Consider the following 22,106-nt stretch of genomic DNA (forward strand, 5'->3'; position numbering starts at 1 on the left):
GTCTCAAAATAAAGTAAATAAACTTTTTTTAAAAAACCCAAATTTAAAAAGTTTAAAAAAGAAATATATCCAACATTCAGCCAATGAAATCTTTATAAGCACTTATGTAACTCTTGTAAATCCAATACCAATAATTCAATCTCATACACGTGGTCACAAAACACTTAAGTATTTCATACATCTCAAAAGTTGACAAAATATAGGGGTGCCTGGGTAGCTCAGTCGGTTGAGCGTCCAACTTCAGCTCAGGTCATGATCTCACGGCTCGTGAGTTCAAGTCCTGCATCGGGCTCTGTGCTGACAGCTCAGAGCCTGGAGCCTGCTTCAGATTCTGTGCCTCCATCTCTCTTTGCCCCAACCCACTCGCATTCTGCCTCTCTCTCTCTCTCAAAAATAAATAAACATTAAAAAAAATTTTTTTAGTTGACAAAATACACAACACCACGATAATGTGAACTTTCACAAAAGTAATGACAACTATACTAATTTATCATATTTATGTTAAAGGTTACATGCTGTGTATAACCTCTGCTCTTCAAGACATGGAGATGAGCCACTCAGATCCTTTTTCAAGAAAGGACTTGATGCCCTGCTCAAGGGCAGGTGCAAGATCAGCAAATGGCCCCCCAGCTGTCAGCTCACTCAGGGCCTGCCTCAGCTGTAGTCTTCCCAGGCCAGCCCACGTATACTGAAAAACAGAGGTGCCAGAGTCCAGTTCCAGCAGGTCCAGGGGTTCCCAAAGGATGAATGGCATCGGCAAAAATAACAGATGGACACAGGCAACAACAGTGTGTTAGACTGGCCGCTTTATTGGGGCAAACGTGGCATTATATTTGTTGGCAATTTCCTTGTAGCTCGTGTCATCTATGTTTCTCGGCATTACCTAATTCTAAAAATGTTCCTTTGTGTAATCACCCATTAAGGAACATCATGGTTATTTCTTTGTAACGTTCCCTCCTGCCCTTTGCTTATTGATTAATTTCTTCATACTACTTTCATTATGTATCTACGCTTACTTATAGTTGATAAAGTATTTGCGTTGCTATTTTCATGAAAGGTCATCTAGCTCTCAACACCTCAAGTGGAACGTTCACAGGGACATGACTTTTTAATTGTTCCTTTGAGCCATTTGCGGTACAAGGAACAAAAGTATTCACTTTGGTCTGGGGTGCCGGGAGGGAGCCAAGAGGGCCCTGGGAACCCACGCCTTATGTGCTCCCAGAGAGATGATGTATACCTAGGAACTAATGAACCATTCTACACCTTAACCCACCAGGTCCAATTATCATCTGGAATGCCTCCTGGGGGCCAAGTGGGCCTAGGGGTTGGAGTAACTTGTATCCATGGATACATTCCTTTGTTGCCAGAGAGGGGATTTTGAACCCATTTGTCCCCCTCCTTGGCTGGGAAATACATGGGGCTATCCTTCCTTTAGGTAGAGGACAGGCAGGCAGGACATAAGGTTTCTTTTTTGTCCTGGGGGTCATCCCCAGAAAATATCCCCGAGTTTGCCCCCATGGGTTTATCTTGAATCATCAGTGCCAATTGGACCATGGGGATGGCCATGATGAGTAACAGAAGGGATACCAGTAGCTTCCCATTTGGAGGGTCGCTGTGTGTGGCCCTTCCACCAACCACCCAGGCTGTGCCATCAGGAAGGCTGGATGGATCAGCTCCTGGCACAGAGGAGTATAAAGAGTTGGGACGGGGGGGACACTCTGAACTACAATACTGGCTCCAGGGCTCCCTGTCTCATCACATGCTTCTGGCCAACCTAACTGCAATGCAAATTAACTCATGCAACCAATGTGAACAGAATTGCTATCTTAGACCTCTTACAGCAACTGAGGCTGCAAAATTGGGTGATCAGTTGAAATTCTTGTCACTGCTTCCAGTGATGATTTTACTTGAGCCCCCGTAACACACAGAGTTCCTTTTTTAATGATAAGTCTCTACCTACATACCCCATGTATTAATATCTTATTTACAATAGTTATCTGTCTAATACGAGTTTGCAAGTGCATGTGCACACGCATACACATACACCATCTAGACCCACCTGGCTTGTAATTCCCACAACCAGAATTGCACCTAACCTAAGCTCTGCCACCAATTAGCTTTGGGAACTTAGGCAGTTATTACCAAACTGCTCAATTTCTTTATCTTTAAAATAGGAACAATCATCTGATAGGGTTGTTGTGAAGAATAAATGAGTTAACACCTTAAAAAGTGTGTAGAATAGCCCCTGGATTCTACTACATACTCAATAAATGTTAGCTATTGTCATTATTGGTCTGAATTCTACATTGTCTATATATTTTCTAATCTGTCTCATCAGCCAACATTACCTAATAATTTATTGACTAAGCAATTACAGTATAAGTTCTTATGTTTCAAGTCCTTGATTATCAGACTCTTCAGATGTTTAACATGTAGGTGAAGTCCTAGACTTCAGCTGAACTTGTTTAAACACTATTTCTCCCATTAACCGAATGTTTCAGATTTTCTCAATTCATAAAGATGCAAACCAGATGTGTGAAGAGTAAATTGGGAGCTTATATGTAATAGTTTATTGTGAAATATAAAATCTATGAAAATATGGGATATCATTCCAATGTTATTATCAAGCTAGACAACTCTTGCAATGAAGAAAGGAAATTCTCTGCTCTTCAAGTAAAACTGCATCGCCCCCTTCCCAAAAATGATTCCCACCTTTGTGGTCAAAGTTCAAATGAAACCTAAAATTTTGATGATTTGATTTCACAGGGAAAATTTGTTTTAAATAATTAAGACATATGGATAGCCTACTTACTATAGGGCAAAGATCTGAAGATGTTGAATTAGCTTAAAAATATTTAGGACCAAATGTTGTCTTCTATGAACATTCCAAGGAAATCATCTATGCAGGCCTCCTGAAAATTGTGTCAAGGGGTAGTGCCAAGGTCCAGCCCCAGCAGGTCTAGGGGTTCCCGAAGGATGAATGGCATCAGCAAAATATAACAACAACAAAATGGGCACAGACAACAGCAGTGTGTTAGACTGGCCGCTTTATTGTGGCAAGTGTGGCATTATATTCGTTAGCAATTTTCTTGTAGCGTGTGTTATCTACGTTTCTCAGCATTACCTAATTCTAAAAATGTTTCTTTGTATAATCACCCATTAAGGAACAACATAGTTATTTTCTTGTAACATTCCCTCCTGCCCTTTCAAGGTCATCTAGCTCTCAACACCTCAAGTGGAATGTTTAGAAGAACATGACTTCTTAATTGTTCCTTTGAACCATTTGTGGTACAAGGAACAAAAGTATTCACTTTGGTCTGGGGTGCCGGGAGGGAGCCAAGAGGGCGCTGGGAACCCACGCCTTATGCGCTCCCAGAGAGACATGTATACCTAGGAATTAATGAACCATTCTGTACCTTAACCCACCAGGTCCAGTTATCATCTGGAATGCCTCCTGGTGGCCAAGTGGGCCCAGGGGTTGGAGTAACTTGTATCCATAGATACATTCCTTTGTTGCTGAGTGGGGACTTTGAACCCATTTGTCCCCCTCCTTGGCTGGGAAATATATGGAGCTATCCTTCTTTTAGGTAGAGGAGAGTGGCAAGAGCTGGACGTAGGGCTGCATAATTTCCCTGCGAATCTTCTTTCTTTCCCCAATGGTTCTTTTCCTGGGGGGGTGGGGGGGTCTGTCAGGAGCAATTCCCCAACCCACAAATCCCCAGGTACTTTCATTGGTAGGGGAGCTGCCCTGACCAACGCTAAGGCCACATTACATAAAAGCAGGAGTACAAGAAGCTTCACTGTCAGTGGGCCACCATGCAGTCCCAATCCGTCCACCACCCGGGCCCTGCCCCATCAGGCTGGTTGGATATCTTGGCTACCGGCAGAGTAGGCTTCTTTCTACACCTAAGAGATCTGTTCACATATGTAGGAAGCATTTTTAAGAAAAACAGAAGCTGCCCTTGTTTTTGACCACAAGATGGGAATTTTGTCATTGGTGCAGTGCCTGAAAACACTATCCAGCGTACATTTAGCTATTTCCACGGGACCTCGAAAGGCTGAAATATTACAAACAATGGGACCTACTGTTTAGTACTACTGGTACTTTAACAAATTATCCCTAGACGTGTATATATTTTAAGGAAACAGTTTGGAAAAACCGACTCCTGGTCTCCGCGACGGATCGCCAAAGGGGAAATACCCAGCCGGTACCTTCTGCTGGGCTGTTTTTAATAGGCGGGAGGGGCGTGGGAGAGAACCACGCTTAAAGCACCCGAAAGCGGCAGCTAGCCAACGGAGTATTCCAGAGGGCCGGCCAGCCGGTGCAGGCGGCCGGGTGTTCCCCTCGGGGAGGGTGCCACTTGTGAGAGGTGCCAAGACGGAGCGAGCGGACTCTTCCTGTGACACAGCGGAGAGGCCGCTATCCCTACACGGAGGCCCGCACCGCGTCTGGGGTCACTCGAGACCTCTAGCGGGAGGCTCAGCTCCCGGCCGAGCCCCTGGCACAGCAGCGTCGGGAGGGGCGAGGAAAGGAAGGGGTGTTGTGCCCCCACTCCTTTGGGAAAACAAGAGAAAGAGGAGGAGGTTGCGTAACCTGAGCCTGGGGTGCGGCTCGGGGAACAAAGAGGTGAAAGCAGCCGCAGCCGGGCTCTGCGCGCTCCTTGGGGTAACTGCGAAACTACACAAATCACCGCCGCCTGGGCACCACGCCAGTGCTTGGGAGCATGCAGATTCCAAGAGTCATGTGCAGCCCCACAGGACCACCGACTTTGTCAGGCAGCACCCAGGAACCTGCATTCTAAACAAGCCCCCGGACTATCTGGAGCCCAGGGAAGTTTGAAAACAATCGCTTCACGTCTAGCACCAGCCAAAGCTTCCCATCGCCCCGGTTCAACGCGGCGGCGGCAGCAGCTGGGTCGCGCCTCAACCGAGCTTGGTCCTTTCCTTTGGTCCCGCCCTGCTGCCCAGCGCAGATTGGTGGCGGGGAGCAGCTCTGGAGCTGATTGGGCGGCGGCGGAGCCGCTCGTGGAGACTGTAAGTTCGGGTGCTCCAGAGTGCTAAATTTATCTTCAGAGGAGCGACCGCGCCAGCCGCGAACTGGATCTCTATGGAGGTGGCATAGGCGATATCCCTGAGCTGAGAGCATCTCCCTGTCCCCGAATCCTTCCCTCTGTTTTGTTTTTCATTCCTTCCTCCCTTCCTCCCCCTTCCAGTCCGCGACGACTGGCTCTTGACCCCGTTCAGGCCTCGGTGAAGGTGAGGACCAGAGCCGCCACGGCGGCTGAGCGGTGCGCTCTGAAATGGCCGCTGCCTTGAGCTGTGTAAAATGGCGGCCGCAGGCTCAGCTGGGGACCGCGGCGCTGCTCTGCAGCCCAGCCGCAGCGAAGACCGGTCTCCATCACTGATGGAGGTGACGTAGAGAGACAGTGTTGGGTGCTGAGGAGACTTCCCGGGGACGCGACAGAAGAGTTCTGGAGGCGAGGGTGGGCGAGTCCCCAGATGTGGCGGTCTGCTGGCAGCCTGCACCTGTGACAAGGAGGGATAGCTGGCCTGGGCAGCACATCGAAGTGGCCGCTTAAAGGAGCATGTAGGTGCAGGAAGGGGTGACCGCACCCACCTTTGCCCAGGCTTTCTGAGTGGACTGCGCTCTTAACCTGGCCCTCCTGCCCCTGAGGGTATTGTTCACAGCTGGAACCGCCTGAGGCGGGGCGGGGGGGGGTTGGTTGGTGAATGGATGGTATTACCTGTCAGTTAACTCAGACAAAAAAAACGGGTTTCTCACCCGCCCCCGCCCTGCCAGCCTTTTCGGGGAATGGAATAGAAACTTTACTCTCTAGGGAGTCCAGACTCTTTGTCCTCGAGAGATTCGGGAAGCACCTCTAAAAGAGGTGGAGTTGAGGCCTTACTTAGGAAAACAAAGCTTCCTACTCCGTTGTGTCCTCTGGTACCAAGGGAGAGGGATCCTAATCCTAACCAGCAGCTCCACGAAGTTCTCTGTTGCTAACTTCAAATCGGGATTGTAGAAACGAGAATCTATTGCTCTTTTGCTCCCAATAATAAGATAGGGTTTTCTGTTGCTGCACTTTGAGACCCTCGACTTTCTGGCGGTCGTAATCCATTGTAATCCATTTCCCTCTGTTGCCCGTTAGTGCTTGGGAAATTAGAATACAAGGTACACACAAGGAATGGTTAGTCTCATGAGCTCTGCAGTCCCAACCTTTTGGGTTCTGCTCTTAGTTCTTCACTTGCAAGATGTGTTAAGTTAGCAGATGACTTAACTTCTCTGTGTCTGTTGGTTCATCTCTAAAGTGGGGTTGTTAATAGTCCCTGACTCTCAAATTTGTTTTGAGGATTAAATAATCTGTATGAGGGATCTAGCAGTTTCAAGCATAATAAAAAATGATCACTCACTAAACGTTAATAACCTAAGTTAGGAGCTTGGTTAGGGGACAAAAGTGGTTATAGCAAAAATGCATGTTTCAAATAACACTTCCCTGTATGATTCTATTTTAGATAACTTTTCATGTTTAGTTTTAGAGACATTAAAATGTGGCTGTACTTTTAAAAGTTAGGTTTAGTTTTTGAAAGTTTTTTACATGTGTTTCTATGAAGTCAGTGGTTGGGAGACTGTCTCAAAACGATGAAATAACGAGGGCATTAAATGAAACAAAGATACTAGCATTTTTACTATGCTAGCCATCTTCTATTTCAGTTCACTGCATTGCAGTGAAGAATCTCTTGCACTGCCTGGGTCTAAAATAAATTGTAATGAAAGGTCATCTTAGAGGTTTGTAGTTAGTTCTGCTTTTGCAGTGTCTAATTTTAATTTTTCTCATTCTAGGCTTTTGGTTACTCCCTTTCCACCCCATCCCTTAATTTTATTCTTTTGAAGAGTCTGCATTTCAAGCTGCCAAGGTGGAGAGTGTGATTGCAGAAGGGAGTACTACTCATTTCAGGTATCTTACCATCTAGCTGTTAATAGGAGAACCATTTTTGCTTTAGGATGTAACATAAGAATTCAAAGCTTACTCTGTAGCCAAATCATGAAGTTTAAATCAAAAGCAGATATATTTGGATAGACACTGAATATGTTTTCCTTAACTTGCAAAGTTAGTAGTCTTCTTCAGAGGTCTTAAAGTTTGCATTACTCTCCCTTCTAATTATGCTTTTAAAAATTATATGAGGAATAAACCTATTAAAATTATATGAGGAATAAACCTATTAAAATCAGAGTTTATGTTCTCTTTAGGTCCTGGTTAAATCTTCACCTATAGCATAATGGAATGCAGAGTACTCAGTAAAATGTACATTACTTTGAATGGGTCTTAATTTGGGTAATATAAATATTTATGTGATTTTGATTCCAGAGAAATAGTAGGTAACTTTTGGTCATTAGTTTATTTTTCATTGTTAGCACAGTATTTAAGATACAGAATTCTGTGTTTTGCAAAACTTTGAACTGTGTGTATTTTTAATACAGCTCATCACAATTGTTGCTAGCCCTGGTAGGAGGCTTCATATGTATAATAGTATCCAACAGTGAAAATATGTAATGGCAGTAGGCATCAGAAAGTTAAAAGGGATTCCAAGACACTATTTGCCATGAGAAGGGGTTGGTAAATTATGGCCCAAGCTGTCTGTTTTTGTAGTAGAGGTTTATTGGAACGCAGCCATATCCGTTCTGTTAGTATTGTCTGTGTCTGCTGCCATGCTGCAACTATAGAGTTGAGTAGTTGAAACAGAGACTATATGGCCTGTAAAGTCAAAAATATTTACTAGATTGCTCTTTACAGAAAAAGTTTGCCAACCCCTGCCATGGGACATATTCTTCAAGGTCCCTTCCTTAAAAACACACTTATCAGCTCTTCATTATTTCTCAGCCCACTGGTTCCCACATTATATTTTATAGAACATTAATATTCTCTAAGTTAATAAGTGTTCTGAGAAAAAGATCAATGCTAACAATTTTTCTTTATAGTTTATTTTAAAATATAAGTTTAAGAATACTAAACTCATTTCTATAGCTTTATTTTTATGTGATAATCTACCTTTAAGAAAAGGTGTGCCAAACCTGAGAGCACCAGGAAGTCGCATGAGAGATCACCTGATACACGAACGTGTGATGTTCCATCTGCGCGTTGATGCATAGGCAGCATTTACAAATTAACTGATGTATTGCTCTGTATCATCTCTTTGATGATTGCTCATCTTCTATGTATCCTGTCATATAATTTCAACATATTTGTGATACTCAATGTTTATTCTAAATTAACCATGTTTTGTGCCACAAACACATTACCTATGGATCTCTTGCTGAAACAAGGAAGTCTTAAACAAGAAGTAGAATCTTTTTGTTATCAAATTGTGTCTGAATCAAATGATCAAAAGGTTGGAATATTACAAAGTGAGGATGAACAATTGCAGCCTTCAGTTTCTAAAAAATCAGAAGGTGAGCTTTCCAGGGTCAAATTTATGTCCAATTCCAACAAAATAACAACATTTAGTAAGAAACCAAAAAGAAGAAAATATGATGAAAGTTACTTGTCTTTTGGATTTACTTACTTTGGAAATAGAGATGCACCTCATGCTCAGTGTGTGTTATGTAAGAAAATTTTATCAAATAGTTCTTTGGCCCCTAGTAAGCTTCGAAGACATTTGGAAACTAAACACGCTGCATATAAAGACAAAGACATAAGCTTTTTCAAGCAACATCTTGATTCACCTGAAAATAATAAACCCCCAACACCTAAAATTGTCAATACAGATAATGAAAGTGCTACAGAGGCATCATACAATGTAAGTTACCATATAGCCTTGAGTGGAGAGGCTCATACTATTGGAGAATTACTCATCAAGCCTTGTGCTAAAGATGTCGTGATGCGGATGTTTGATGAACAATATAGTAAAAAAATAGATGCAGTACAACTATCAAATAGTACTGTTGCACGTCGAATTAAAGATCTTGCTGCTGACATTGAAGAAGAGCTTGTTTGTAGACTGAAAATTTGTGATGGGTTTTCACTGCAACTAGATGAATCAGCTGATGTTTCAGGACTTGCTGTGCTGCTTGTTTTTGTTCGTTACAGGTTTAATAAATCTATTGAGGAAGACCTACTCTTATGTGAATCTTTGCAAAGTAATGCTACTGGTGAAGAAATTTTCAACTGCATCAACAGTTTTATGCAGAAACATGAAATTGAATGGGAAAAATGTGTTGATGTTTGTAGTGATGCCTCTAGGGCAATGGACGGGAAAATTGCTGAGGCTGTCACCTTGATAAAATATGTGGCTCCCGAAAGCACCAGTAGTCACTGCCTATTATATAGACATGCACTAGCAGTTAAAATAATGCCTACATCTCTGAAAAATGTGCTAGATCAGGCAGTACAGATCATCAATTACATTAAAGCTCGACCACATCAATCTAGGCTACTAAAAATTTTATGTGAGGAAATGGGTGCCCAGCACACAGCACTTCTTCTGAATACAGAGGTGAGGTGGCTTTCCCGAGGTAAAGTTCTTGTAAGACTTTTTGAGCTCCGTCGTGAACTATTGGTTTTCATGGATTCTGCTTTTCGACTGTCTGATTGTTTAACAAATTCATCTTGGCTGCTAAGACTTGCATATCTTGCAGATATTTTTACTAAATTAAATGAGGTAAATCTATCAATGCAAGGAAAAAATGTGACAGTTTTTACAGTATTTGATAAAATGTCATCATTGCTAAGAAAATTGGAATTTTGGGCTTCATCCGTAGAAGAAGAAAACTTTGATTGTTTTCCTACTCTCAGTGACTTTTTGACCGAAATTAATTCTACAGTTGATAAAGATATTTGTAGTGCCATTGTGCAGCACCTAAGGGGTTTGCGCTCTACTCTGTTAAAATATTTTCCTGTAACAAATGACAGTAACACTTGGGTTAGAAATCCATTTACAGTAACTGTTAAACCAGCTTCATTAGTAGCACGGGACTATGAGAGCCTGATTGATTTAACATCTGATTCTCAAGTGAAACAAAATTTCAGCGAACTTTCACTAAATGATTTTTGGAGTAGCCTAATTCAAGAGTACCCAAGCATTGCAAGGCGTGCAGTTCGTGTTCTTCTTCCTTTTGCTACAATGCACCTGTGTGAAACAGGATTTTCATACTATGCTGCAACAAAAACGAAATACAGGAAAAGACTTGATGCCGCACCTCATATGCGGATTCGACTTAGCAACATTACACCTAATATTAAGCGGATATGTGATAAAAAGACACAAAAACACTGTTCTCATTAAAATTAGAGGGTTTTGCATGTCTCTTGATAACCAAGTATAAGATGAAAATAAAAGATGATTTACTTCATCTCTGGTATTTTGGGGTTTTAAATAAAATGATTCATATTTTTTATACTTTAGATTTTAGGAAAGCTAAAGAATCAGAAGCTTTCAGTGTGTATTTATTGTTGGTATTTCTTCTTCACATTGTAATTTCAAAGAGTTTCATGGTCCTAACTGTGGAAGATGTTGATCCACAAGATAAAATCCCAGTTTCTTAGCATAATTTATCTCTTTAGGATCTAATCACTATGAATCTTTCTGGTCCTGCCTACCATGCAGCCCTCCAGTCACGTGGAACTTCTTGCCGTTCCCTAAACACATCACACTGTTTCATGCTTTCAGGTCTCAAAAAATATTCCTTCCCCTTGCTTCCTGACAAACTCTTACTTGCTTTTCAATACTTTGACTTAACTTCTCTTTGGTACTTTGATTCTCTGTTATCTTTCTCTTTTGGTCCTGGTTTTTATGTCTGTCTCAACTGGGAACTACTTGGTGGCCTCGTGATTCCCATTGTTACTGGACTGAGCTCCTGTAAGGTCTTATTCAGCACTGTCTCTGTTACCCAGCAAAAGGCCTTACTAAAGTAAAATTCTCAGTAAAGGAAAATGTTGGTGAAGGTGAATCAACAAAAAACGGAATAGGGTATGGTGGCTCATATTTGTATATCTGCATGTGTACTGAATGTTAGTTACCCTTTGTGTTTTTGGCTTAATTATTCTGTTACCCAGAATTCATGAGGCAGAAGTCACTAAATGACGTCACAGCTTTTATCCAAGCTGCAATATTGGAGAGGGGAGGAAGAATAAGGAATGCTTTCAGATATTCTTATTGTTTCTCGGTTCCTATATAGAGTATTGTAAATTCCATATACTGTAGACTAATGAGGTTTTACTAATCACTTACTAATGATTAGACTTGAAACACCCTATCAATTTATTTTTAGAATTCTTTGAAAGAGTTCTGACTTTCCATAGGCTCTCTTCCCATATCACCTCACATGTACAGGTCACCAGCTCAGTGTTAAATATTTTGTGTTCCTGTTATATGGGTAGCCATTATTTTATTTAATCTCACTTACTCAAACTGAGTTCACATTTTGGGGAGTAGAAGTACCTCCCCTCACTAAGGCAGAATGTGGTAGCATGACTAGGTTGGAGGACTTGCTCCACTGCTTAATTAGCTATTTAATATTGGGCAGTTTGAGCCTTCCCACACCACAGTTTTCTCATGTGTAAAAGTACACCTTATTTGAGGGTTGTTAATAAGATCAAATGAGTATGTATCTAAAATTCCTAACAGTAGATGATAGGAATAGGTGTACAGCATATATTCGTTCTCTGTCATATCCAACCATGTCCCATTTAAACTTCACTTCCACCCTCACTTGTATTTATTTTTTTAAATGTTTATTTATTTTTGAGAGAGAGAGGGAGACAGAATCCCAAGTAGGCTCTTTGCTGTCAGCACAGATCATGAAGCGGGGCTCAAACTCATGAATTGTGAGATCATGACCTGAGCTGAAATTAAGAGTCAGACACTTAACCACCTGAGCCACTCAGGCGCCCCTCCACACTCACTTCTAGTCTAGGTTTTTATTCTCTGACAACTCAATAGCCTTCTAGTCCATAGGACCTTACCTAACCTAAGGCAGCAAGATTAAGTATGTCTAGCCCAGGTTTTGTCAGATAATATTAAGCACCTATTTTATCTTACTAGATGCTTGTATGTTAACAATCTTTACAGCAGTCTTATGGGATTAAGTGAGTTTTTAATTTGTCCAAGGTTACACAATAAAGATGTAATTTAAACAGATGGTTGGGGTGCCTGGTTGGCTAAGTCAGTAGAGCATGAGACTCAATCTCGGAGTCATAAGTTCAAGCCCCACATTGGGTGTAGAGCTTACTTTAAAAAACAAATAAAATATAGCAGGTCTTTTCCATAGATGGTACTTTTTGTGGTCCACTGCCTTTCAGACTTTTCTTAAGAGCATCAAACAGTGACTTGGGAGTATAGCTAAAACTCCCTACTAAAATGTGGACATTCTTTAAAATCCTGTGTTTTCTTCTCTAGATTAATCAAAAATTAGCTTTCTACTTCAATGTATGACTGCTTAATATAAAACTATGTAAAAATAGGGAGTAAATTGCCATCAGGGAAAATTAACTCTCCAAAAAGATTCATCATAATTTCTCATATATGCAGGTTTTTTTGTCAACTAATCCTAGAATTAAATCTACCCTAATTTGAGAAGTGTATATAATGCCATAATGTCCATGTCTGGCTGATACCTCAAGTCTGTAACTGGACTCTTGTGATCACTGAACCTGAGCCCTTGATTAAGTTCTTTGTTCAGAGTATCATTCTCTTGAGATAGTCCTTTTTTTTTCTTTTTTTCTTTTTTTTAAGTCTTTATTTTAAGAGAGAGAAAGAGGGAGAGAGAGTATCCCAAGCAGGCTCAGCAGTGTCCATGCAGAGCCTGTTGTGGGGCCCGAACTCATGATCCCATGAAATCATGATCTGAACCAAAATCAAGAGTTGGATGCTTAACCAACTGAGCCACCCAGGCACCCTTTGAGATATCTTTCTTTACCTGTAACTTCCTCCTCTGAGAGTCTAGATTCTGGCATTAAACCCGGGTCCTTTGACTGGGACCCTGCTGTCTCGTAATAGACCACTTTAATGCTACCACTATCCCAACTTGATTCTTGATGCCAACTTCTTATCTGTTCTGTAACATATCAGGACTAACCTAGGGATAGTGTGTGTGGCTAGTGAGAGTAGACTGTTAGCACCTGAAGGTGGGCCTGGGACCTGCTGGATGATAGGCAAATCTAGTTCCAGACAGCAACTTCTGTGTTACCCTAACCTACTGTAGGTACCATGGCTGAATCCTAAGACAGAAGATGTTTTTTTCCTTGGATGTTTAAACCCTACATACTCTTCAGACTTTGCCTTTCTTAAATAAAAGCAAAGCAAACAAAGTCTTGAACACGGCCAGACTCCCTTTCTATTGTACTCCAAACCCTTTCACACAAAAGAGAAAACAACTCTTAAAGGAAGAAATGGGTGGCATGCTTCATACTGGAAGAGATATTTGGGAACTAAAAAATGTCCTTATGGCATCCTCAAATGATAGTTACTCTTCCTGTGCATTAAACAAAATTTGGTGTATCTAACCCAAAAGGACTTTTTCACTGTGAATCTCTATATTTAAAGTAATTAAAATTGCGAGGTGCCTGGCTGGCTTAGTGGGTAGAACATGCAACTCTTCATCTCCGAGCCAGGAGTTTGAGCTCCATGTTGGGCACAGAGTTTACTTAAGAAATAATGGTAGGGGCACCTGGGTGGCCCAGTCCGTTAAACATCTGACTTTGGCTCAGGTCATGATCTCACGGTTCATGGGTTTGTGCCCCATATCAGGCTCTGTGCTGACAGCTCAGATCCTGGAGCTTTGGATTCTGTGTCCCCCTCTCTGCCCCACCCATGCTTGTGCTCTGTCTCTCTCTGTCTTTCAAAAATGAATAAACATTAAAAAATAAGAACATTAAAAAAAATGGTAATAAAAAATAAGTAATTGAAACTGCTTTTATTTCTTAATGAGGATTATTTCCTAGTACCACACATACATAAATACTCATTGTAATTTCTAGTATCTGGGACTTCTTTAGGATCATTCATAGATCTTAGTAAATTTCTAATCATACAAAGGGGCACCTGGGTGGCTCAGTTGGTCAAGCATCCGGCTTCAGCTCAGGTCATGATCTCATGGTTCGTGAGTTTGAGCCCTGCATTGGGCTCTCTGCTGTCAGCACAGACCCCGCTTTGGATCCTCTGTCCCCCTCTCTTTGCCCCTCCCCTGTGCACACACTTGCATGCTCTCTACTATCTCAAAAATAAATACACATTAAAAAAAAAGCTCAGTGAATTGAATTCCCTGCCTTAAAAGGTGAAGTAGTAAGGTGAAATACAATTTATACTGTAACATTATAAAAATTAGCTTTAAAATTCTTAGCCTTAAACGTATAAAGTATTAACTTTTTTGCCTCTCAAAGACTTCAAAGGTGGCATTTTGTAAATAAGCTCCCATGTTGCCTTAAAAAATGCAGTTTTTCTCCCCCAAATATAATTTACCTACACCTCTTAAAAGAATCCATCAGCAGTGTAAAACTAGGTGCATCTGGAATTTACTCATGTTCATTACTTGCTTTCATTTTTTTAAAGTTGGTGTAACTGTACTGTTAATTAGTACAGTGGAAAGAATTCTGAAGCAGGTGTCAAGAGACTTGTGTTCTACAACTAATTAACTGCCTTAGATAAGTTCATCCTCCTCTCTAGGCCTTAGTTTCTTGACTTAGTTAAACTAAAATGAGCTCTAAAGTTATTGTCAAATAAGATCCACATTTAAACCTAAAGATTAGAATGATGATAAAGATGTGCTCAGTTATTTGAAATACGGGTTTTTTTCCCTAGAAGCCAAGCTTTTCAATGAGTCTTTTACCATAAATAATACTTTCCACCAACCAAATGATGAAATTTATAAATTGCCCCATCATGGATACTTACTGGATGGAAGGAAAGAAATGCTTTGGAAGAGAGGTATACTTTGAGAAAACATTGCAAAAATTTAAAAACACTTGGTTATGACTGTATTGGAATCCAGTATAGATTAAATAGTAAAGTGTCCAGCAAGCTGCAGTAGGAATTGTTGACTATCCCCAGCATCTATTTTCTTCTCCCAAATTGTATCTATTTTCTTTCAGGGATCCATTTTTCCCTTACATAATCCATGTACTTAAGCAACAGCTGACCCCACTCCAGTTTGGGGAGTGAAACTGTTTTGCATACGATAGTAGTTTTCAAACTCTTTTTGACCTCAGTTTACAATAAGAAACAGATTTTATACTATAATCCAGGTGTGTGTATGCATAAGCAGCAAAGTTTCATAAAATACTACTAACTTCATATATGCAACACAATCTCAAATCTGTTTTTTAAATGAAGACTAGGTCCTGAAGATTAATTTCATGATACATTCTTGGGTCATGATCCACCATTTGAAAAATACTGGTGAGTGCAATGCCATTGCACTTACAACAATTGTTCAGGAACCTGGATCTAAGTTTATTAAGGCATAGTATTACTCTGACCACAAGAATTTGTCCAGAGTCGCATGTGACCCAGTGTAGGCTAGAGAAAAGCAAGGGTGGATTATTATAGGGGCTTTGAGAAAAGATGTTTCCTCACTTTAAAGAAATCAAGGTCCTGGGGCACCTGGGTGGCTCAGTCGGTCAAGTGTCCAACTCCGTCTCAGGTCATGATCTCGTGGTTTAGGAGTTTGAGCCCCCTGTCAGGCTCTGTGCTGACAGCTCAGAGCCTGGAGTCTGCTTCAGATTCTGTCTGTCTGTCTGTCTCTCTCTCTCTCTCTCTCTCTCTCTTTCTGCCTGTCTCCTGCTAGAACTCTGTCTCAAAAATAAACTTAAAAAAAATTTTTTTTTTAAAGAAGAAATCAAGGTCCTGTGTACTTGGGAGAACTGGAATTGCTGCATCTCTCTAGCCTGGGGATAAAGCCAACACATAGAGGAGGGCAGAGCCAGAAACTTAGTGAGAAATTAAATCAGAGCCCTGACTGAATCAGAGCACTTGATTACTATCCTGCCTGTAATTTGTTTGTTACCTAGACCAATAAATGCCTTTATTAAGATGGTTTACATTGGAGGGGTGCCTGGGTGGTTCAGTTGGTTAAGTGTCCAACTTCGGCTCAGGTCATGATCTTGCAGTTCGTGAGTTCTAGCCCCATGTCCAGCTCTGTGCTGACAGCCCAGAGCTTGGAGCCTGCTTCAGATCCTGTATTCTCCCTCTTTGTCTGCCCCTCCCCTGCTCACACTCTGTCTCTCTCTCAAAAAAAAATGAATAAACATTAAAAAAATTTTTTAAATAAAAAGATAGTTTACATTGGCAAAATCCTCATAACATAGTCCAAAGGGAAAGCAATATAAAGCTAGAATTTATTGGTAAACTTAGTTTCAATGTTGAGATGAGTGCCATCCCAAACTAAGATAGCCTGATCTCTTTTCTTAGTCATCTACCATAGTTTTATCATTCAAAATTATGCCACTGGTAATATTTTATAGACCAGAAACTAAATCAGTGCATGTTGGTATTATTAGGTATCATCAAGTGCCATTTATTTCTCCTGGTAGGACAACTTGATAAATGTATTTTATTTATTAGCTTAGGCTGGGATAGCTGTGAATCAGGCATATAAAATTCAAATTAGAAATTAACCTTGAAAACAAACTTATTTTTCCTTTAATTTGTTGAAGACCTAGATAAATATGGTGTGATTTTTTTTTTAATTTAATAACTCATATGCCTTGTTGGGACAGTAATCAGCCAGTAGTTTGAGTAGTCCTCTTTCTTAAAAGTTGCTTTCTGTTCAAATTGTAAACAAGTTCCCTAAAGGATTGTTTTAACTTCTCAGAAGAATTAGATATTGACAGGGTAAAATCCATCACATAATGGTTAGCAAGGCTTTCTTAACAAATCCCTTTGAGCAAAATAAACCTTTCCCCAAACAAGTGAGACTTCAGGCTTAAGGTGGTGACCTAAGTGCCTACCTTTGACTCTACCTTCCTAAAATTCCATAGACCTGCTGAAAGAAATGTCAAACTCAGACTAAATGAATAGTAACACAAAAGGGCATAAACATGTCATTTACTCTCAAAGAATTTACATTCTAGTGGGAAAGACAAGTTCTGTGAAGAAAATAAAACAGTAATGAAGCAGAGTGTTAACAGATAATCTGAGAAGGTCTTCAAGAAAGTGACATTTGAGCTGAAACCTGAGTGATAAGGAGCCACTCAAATGAGATTGGGAAAAGAATATTCCAGATGGAGAGAAGGCAAATGCAAGCATCCTGATACAGAAAGAGCTTGGTGTGTTTAAAGAATAGAAAGATGAGTATATATGGAATAAACTTCTATGAGCATGATAGAAGTTGCCAAAGGTACAGGAATGAACCAGATTTTGGATTTTTTTTCAAGTACAATGAGAAGCCATTGTGGTTCTCAAACAGGAAAAGGGGTTTGGGGTTAGGTTACCATCTCCGGGGGTATCTTATTTGTAAAAATGTGTGAAGGCACTGAGGAAAGAGCTATTGTTAACTGTAGCTATTCTAACCATTAGTACAGACATAATATCTACCATATAGAATCCTTTCTTTGAAGAGCTCAAAATTAAGATGATACTGGGCCCTTGATATACTTCTGAGGAGACCCAAAACTGTGGAGACCCCTTTAGAAAATGTACACATTAGTTGAAAGATTCTCCATCTCCATTCTTAAGAGCAGGGAACGTATGTTGTACTTCTTTTCATCCCATATAGCTTGATGCTAGACTTTTTGTGGCACAAATTTGACAACTATCTAAATTTGGGAGCATTCAAAATTTAATGGTGATTGTCTTTATCATAAGTAAATGCAGTATATTAATCAAAGGTCCATGATGTATAAAATATTTGGCCTTCATTATGTTTTTATTGAGTGAAAAGATGTTGGGTTTCCAAGCCTCATCTAGTAACTCTTGAAGTACCTATACTCTTCTAGTAACTCTACATGCTACCACCATGTCCTTTTTGCTGTCACCTTTCCCCTGTCCCTCAAGGAAGAGAATTCCAGAATTTTTGGTAGAGGAGCAAAAGGGGTTCACCCATAGGAATTTCAGTGTTGGAATTATTTTTTAACTTAGTTTTAAATTCCTTCTACCAGATGTTTCAAGGTTTCTTATAAAGAAGCAGCCCCTACTTCCCTGCCCAAAATATGTAAGGTAAATTCTGGTCTGAATATAAGAGTGCTGGTTTGGTTTATTCTGGGATGACAGAATAAGATTTTTTGTTCCAAAATTTTGTTTCACCATGCTACAAAAACAATAGATTTTTAAAAAAATTTTTACATTTTATTTATTTATGTAATTTCTGCACCCAATGTGGGGCTCAAACTCACGACCCCAAGGTCAAGAGTCACATGCTCTTTGACTGAGCCAGCCAGACACCCCAAAAACAGTATTTAAAAATCACTCTTGATGTCAATTTCCAAAGCACTTCATAGGTGTTAGGCAATTCTGTGGTAGGTTATATAACCATGATATGGAAGAATTAATTGCCTAACGTGAAGTACTTTTGGTTTAGACAAGGGCATTTAAAATGCAAAATGTTATTTTTAATTATTCTTTATGTATAAATGAAAAGGCTAGACATGTCTTATAAGAAGTAGGAGGTCATGACATATTGTCAACGCCTCAAATACTTTCAGAAGCTCCCAGATTCACTCAGCAACATTCATTCACCATCTTTTTCCTCTACCAAGCACCTATTTCAGGAGGCAGCAGTGAAAATCACTCTAGAATACATCTACCTTAATAACAATTCGCTTTTCAAATACCCATACCAGCATTTAAATATAAATATGGTCTATCAAAGCACCATAGATTGACCAGACACTTGGCATCAGGAACCAAGCCAACATCCCTTTCCAGGAAGGCTTGGGAAAGTTTTCTTCTGACAAACTGTGTACTTATTCTAGAAAACAAGGTACTCTCAAGGCTTCAGTGTCAAGTCAGACACAATATAGATAATCTCTAGTCTGTTGTGAGCTTGAAGTGAGTCTTACTAATTTCACAATAAATTGACTATCAGTAAGTTCTCAGTGTTCCTGCAAACATCATCAAATAAGTCTAGCACTCCTTAAATAGTGCAACACCAATAAACTGTATCTGTGTATCTATTCTACTTAATTTTGTACTCAAAGCATACCTTCATCAACTAAACTCTGTGCCACAATATAAGAGATGAGTAAAACTTAGGAAACAAAGGCCTGAAGTTCAAAATTTATTTTTATAAACCCTATTATGAAAATCACTGAAGGAGGTTCCTGCGTGGCTCAGTTAAGCGTCTGACTCTTGATCTCAGCTCAGGTCTTGATCCCAGGGTTGTGAGTTCAAGCCCTGTGTTGAGCTCTACACAGGCATCAAGACTACCTTAAAAAAAAAAAAAAATCATTGAAGAAATTGTTTGATGTATGTGTGGAGCATTTATCTAGTATTTAGCCAAATACAGAAACACCACCGTGGTTCTGCTTTGTATTACATCATTCCTAGTGAAATTTACTCACATTAGGACAAAGTTGATGGTAAAGTAAACGTTGCATTTCCAAGTCATAAAATATTGAAAATCAATCCAGAATAAACAGAAAAGATTTAATGAATGAAAAGTTAATTATTTTTTTTCCAATTTTATAGTATAAAAAGAAATAGCAGCTCCTTGAGGACATAGGCATTGATTTTCTTATCTGCTTCTGTATTCTCAGGGCCTAGAATAATGATTGACACCTAATAATTGTTCACTGAGTAAGTGTTGGATGTTAACATAGTAATGAAGAGAAAAGACTAGGTGTGAATCTCAGCTCTGACACTTTCTACTTGTGAAAACTTGGACAAATCACTTAAGTTCTCTGACCTTCAGTTCCTTCATCTGTAAAATAGGAATAATATTTTATTCTCTTTTTCCAATATATGGTTTTTTCAACAACACCAAGCAACTCTTCAATTTTCAGCAGACACTGACCAGTATCCTGCAATTTTTTGTGTAAGATTTTATTTTTAAGTTATCTATACACCTAGTGAGTGTCTCAAACTCATGACCTGAGATCAGGAGTCACATGTTCTACTGACTGAGCCAGATTCCAGATTCCCCATAATTTAATTCAGTTTTGACACTACATAGAGATAGTGTCAGATCCCACAGTTAGGAGTTCAGTACTATAAGACTGCACCCCCCCCCCCCCCCGCCCCACTTCAGACACCAGTAGCAAGTCCAGGTTGTCACCCTAGTAGCTGGCTAAAGATTCAAGGTTCCCATGACCCCCTCCTCCTGTTTAATTAATTTGCTAGAGCTACTCATAGAACTCAGAGAAACATTGACATACCTTTACCAGTTTATTATAAAAAGATATAACTAAGGAACAGCTAGATGGAAGAGATGCATAGGGCAAGGCATATAGGAGGGGGTGAGGAGCTTCCACACTCTCTTGGGCTAGCCATTCTCCTCACATCTCCACTAGTTTACCAATCCAGAAGCTCATCAACTTGTTGTTCAGTAGTTTTTATATAATCTAGCCTTTCCCTATATTTTCCTTCCCGGAGGTCAGTGGGTGGGTCTGAAAGTTCCAAGCCTCTGACCACTAGATCTTTCTGGTAACTAGCCCCATCCCAAGGCTATCTAGGGGCCCTACCTAAGTCACCTCATTAGCATAAACTCAGATGTGCTCAAAAGGGACCCCTAATGAGGGACAAAAGACATTCCTATCAGGAAATTCCAAGAGTTGGGAACTCTGTGGCAGAACCCCAGAATTAAAACCATGTATATTATTATGCCACATGTTCTTGCTCTGAGAATCAAACAAGATAATGTATGTAAAATCACTGTAAAATGCTACAGCACTATTTAGGAAGGTCTGGGTGGCTCAGTCAGTTAAGCGTCTGACTCTTGATTTCTGCTTGGGTCATGATCTCACAGTTTGTGAGTTCTAGCCCCACATAGGGCTCTGCACTGTCTGCGCAGAGCCTGCTTGGGATTCTGTCTTTCCTGTCTCTGCCCTTCCCCCACTTGCGCATACACGTGCTCTCTCTCTCAAAATAAATAAACTTATAAAAATAAAAAATGGTATAGCATTAAAAATCATTTTTTTATTAAACATTTTTTTTTTTTTAATTTTGAAAGAGAGAGCGTGAGCAGGGGAGGGGCAGAGAGGGAGACACAGAATCTGAAGCAGGCTCCAGGCTCTGAGCCGTCAGCACAGAGCCTGACACAGGGCTTGAACCCACAAGCGAGATCATGTCCTGAGCCAAAGTCATCCAGATGCTCAACCGACTGAGCCACCCAGGTGCCCTCAAAATCATTATTTTAATGTCATAAGTGTTTTGATAAAACATACCTGGTAGAGGTCTTTTATGGACTTGAGTTAATGGGTACCTTTCAAAAAATGTATATATTGAATGGCAAATGCTTTATATACATTATTTCATTTAATTATTGTAACTGTGAAGCTATCAACCCCAGTTTTAGAGAGGAGAAAGCTAAGGCTTTGCATTATCTGCTGCATAACAAATTAACTTAGTGGATTAAAACATTACCTCACAGTTTCTATTAAGTCATGAATCCAGGTACAGCTTAGGTTCAGACTCTGCTTCAGAGTCTCCTATAGGCCGCAGTGAAGGTATTGGCCAGGGCTATAGTCATGTCAAGTTTCTTTTCGGGAAGGATCCACTTCCAAACTCCCTTATGTTGGCAGGGTTCAGTTTCTCACAGGGTGTTGGACTGAGTGGGAGGCTGCCTTCAGCTCTTTAACACATAGACCTTTCTATAGGGCTGCTTACAATATGCCAGCTGGCTTTATCAAAGTGAGCAAGTGAGAGAGTGCCAGCCAGTAAGACAGAAGTCATAAACTTTTACATTTTAACGTTTTTAAATTTTGGAAGTGTTCGCTTTGTCGTCTTTTCATTAAAAGCAAGCCACTACATGACCAAAAATGCAGGCTCTCACCAGACACCAAACCTGTTAGCACCTTGATCTTGGATTTCCCAGCTTCCAGAAGAACTGTAAGAAATAAATTTCTATGGGCACCCGGGTGGCTTAGTTGATTGAGCATCCTACTCTTGATTTCAGCTCAGGTCATGATCCCAAGGTCGCGGGATTGATCTCCAGGTTGGGCTCTGTGCTGAGTGTAGAG

At 40.4% G+C, this 22,106-nt stretch overlaps 1 protein-coding gene across 1 annotated transcript; it reads left to right on the top strand.

Annotated features, from left to right (window-relative positions):
- The first annotated feature begins 5,116 nt into the window (after nt 1-5,116).
- On the top strand, nt 5,117-10,348 carry ZBED5 (zinc finger BED-type containing 5). The gene is made up of 3 exons (XM_015068715.3): nt 5,117-5,256; nt 6,842-6,956; nt 8,056-10,348. Exon 3 carries the CDS (start codon nt 8,197-8,199, stop codon nt 10,279-10,281), a length of 2,085 nt encoding a protein of 694 aa, XP_014924201.1. The 5' UTR covers nt 5,117-5,256; nt 6,842-6,956; nt 8,056-8,196; the 3' UTR covers nt 10,282-10,348.
- The last annotated feature ends 11,758 nt before the right edge of the window (nt 10,349-22,106 follow it).

This window comes from Acinonyx jubatus, chromosome D1, assembly GCF_027475565.1.
Source record: "Acinonyx jubatus isolate Ajub_Pintada_27869175 chromosome D1, VMU_Ajub_asm_v1.0, whole genome shotgun sequence".
Classification (NCBI taxonomy): Eukaryota; Metazoa; Chordata; class Mammalia; order Carnivora; family Felidae; genus Acinonyx; species Acinonyx jubatus.

Coding starts and splice junctions, on each gene's coding strand:
- ZBED5 (XM_015068715.3), top strand. CDS start 8,197: ATGATTGCTCATCTTCTATGTATCCTGTCATATAATTTCAACATATTT.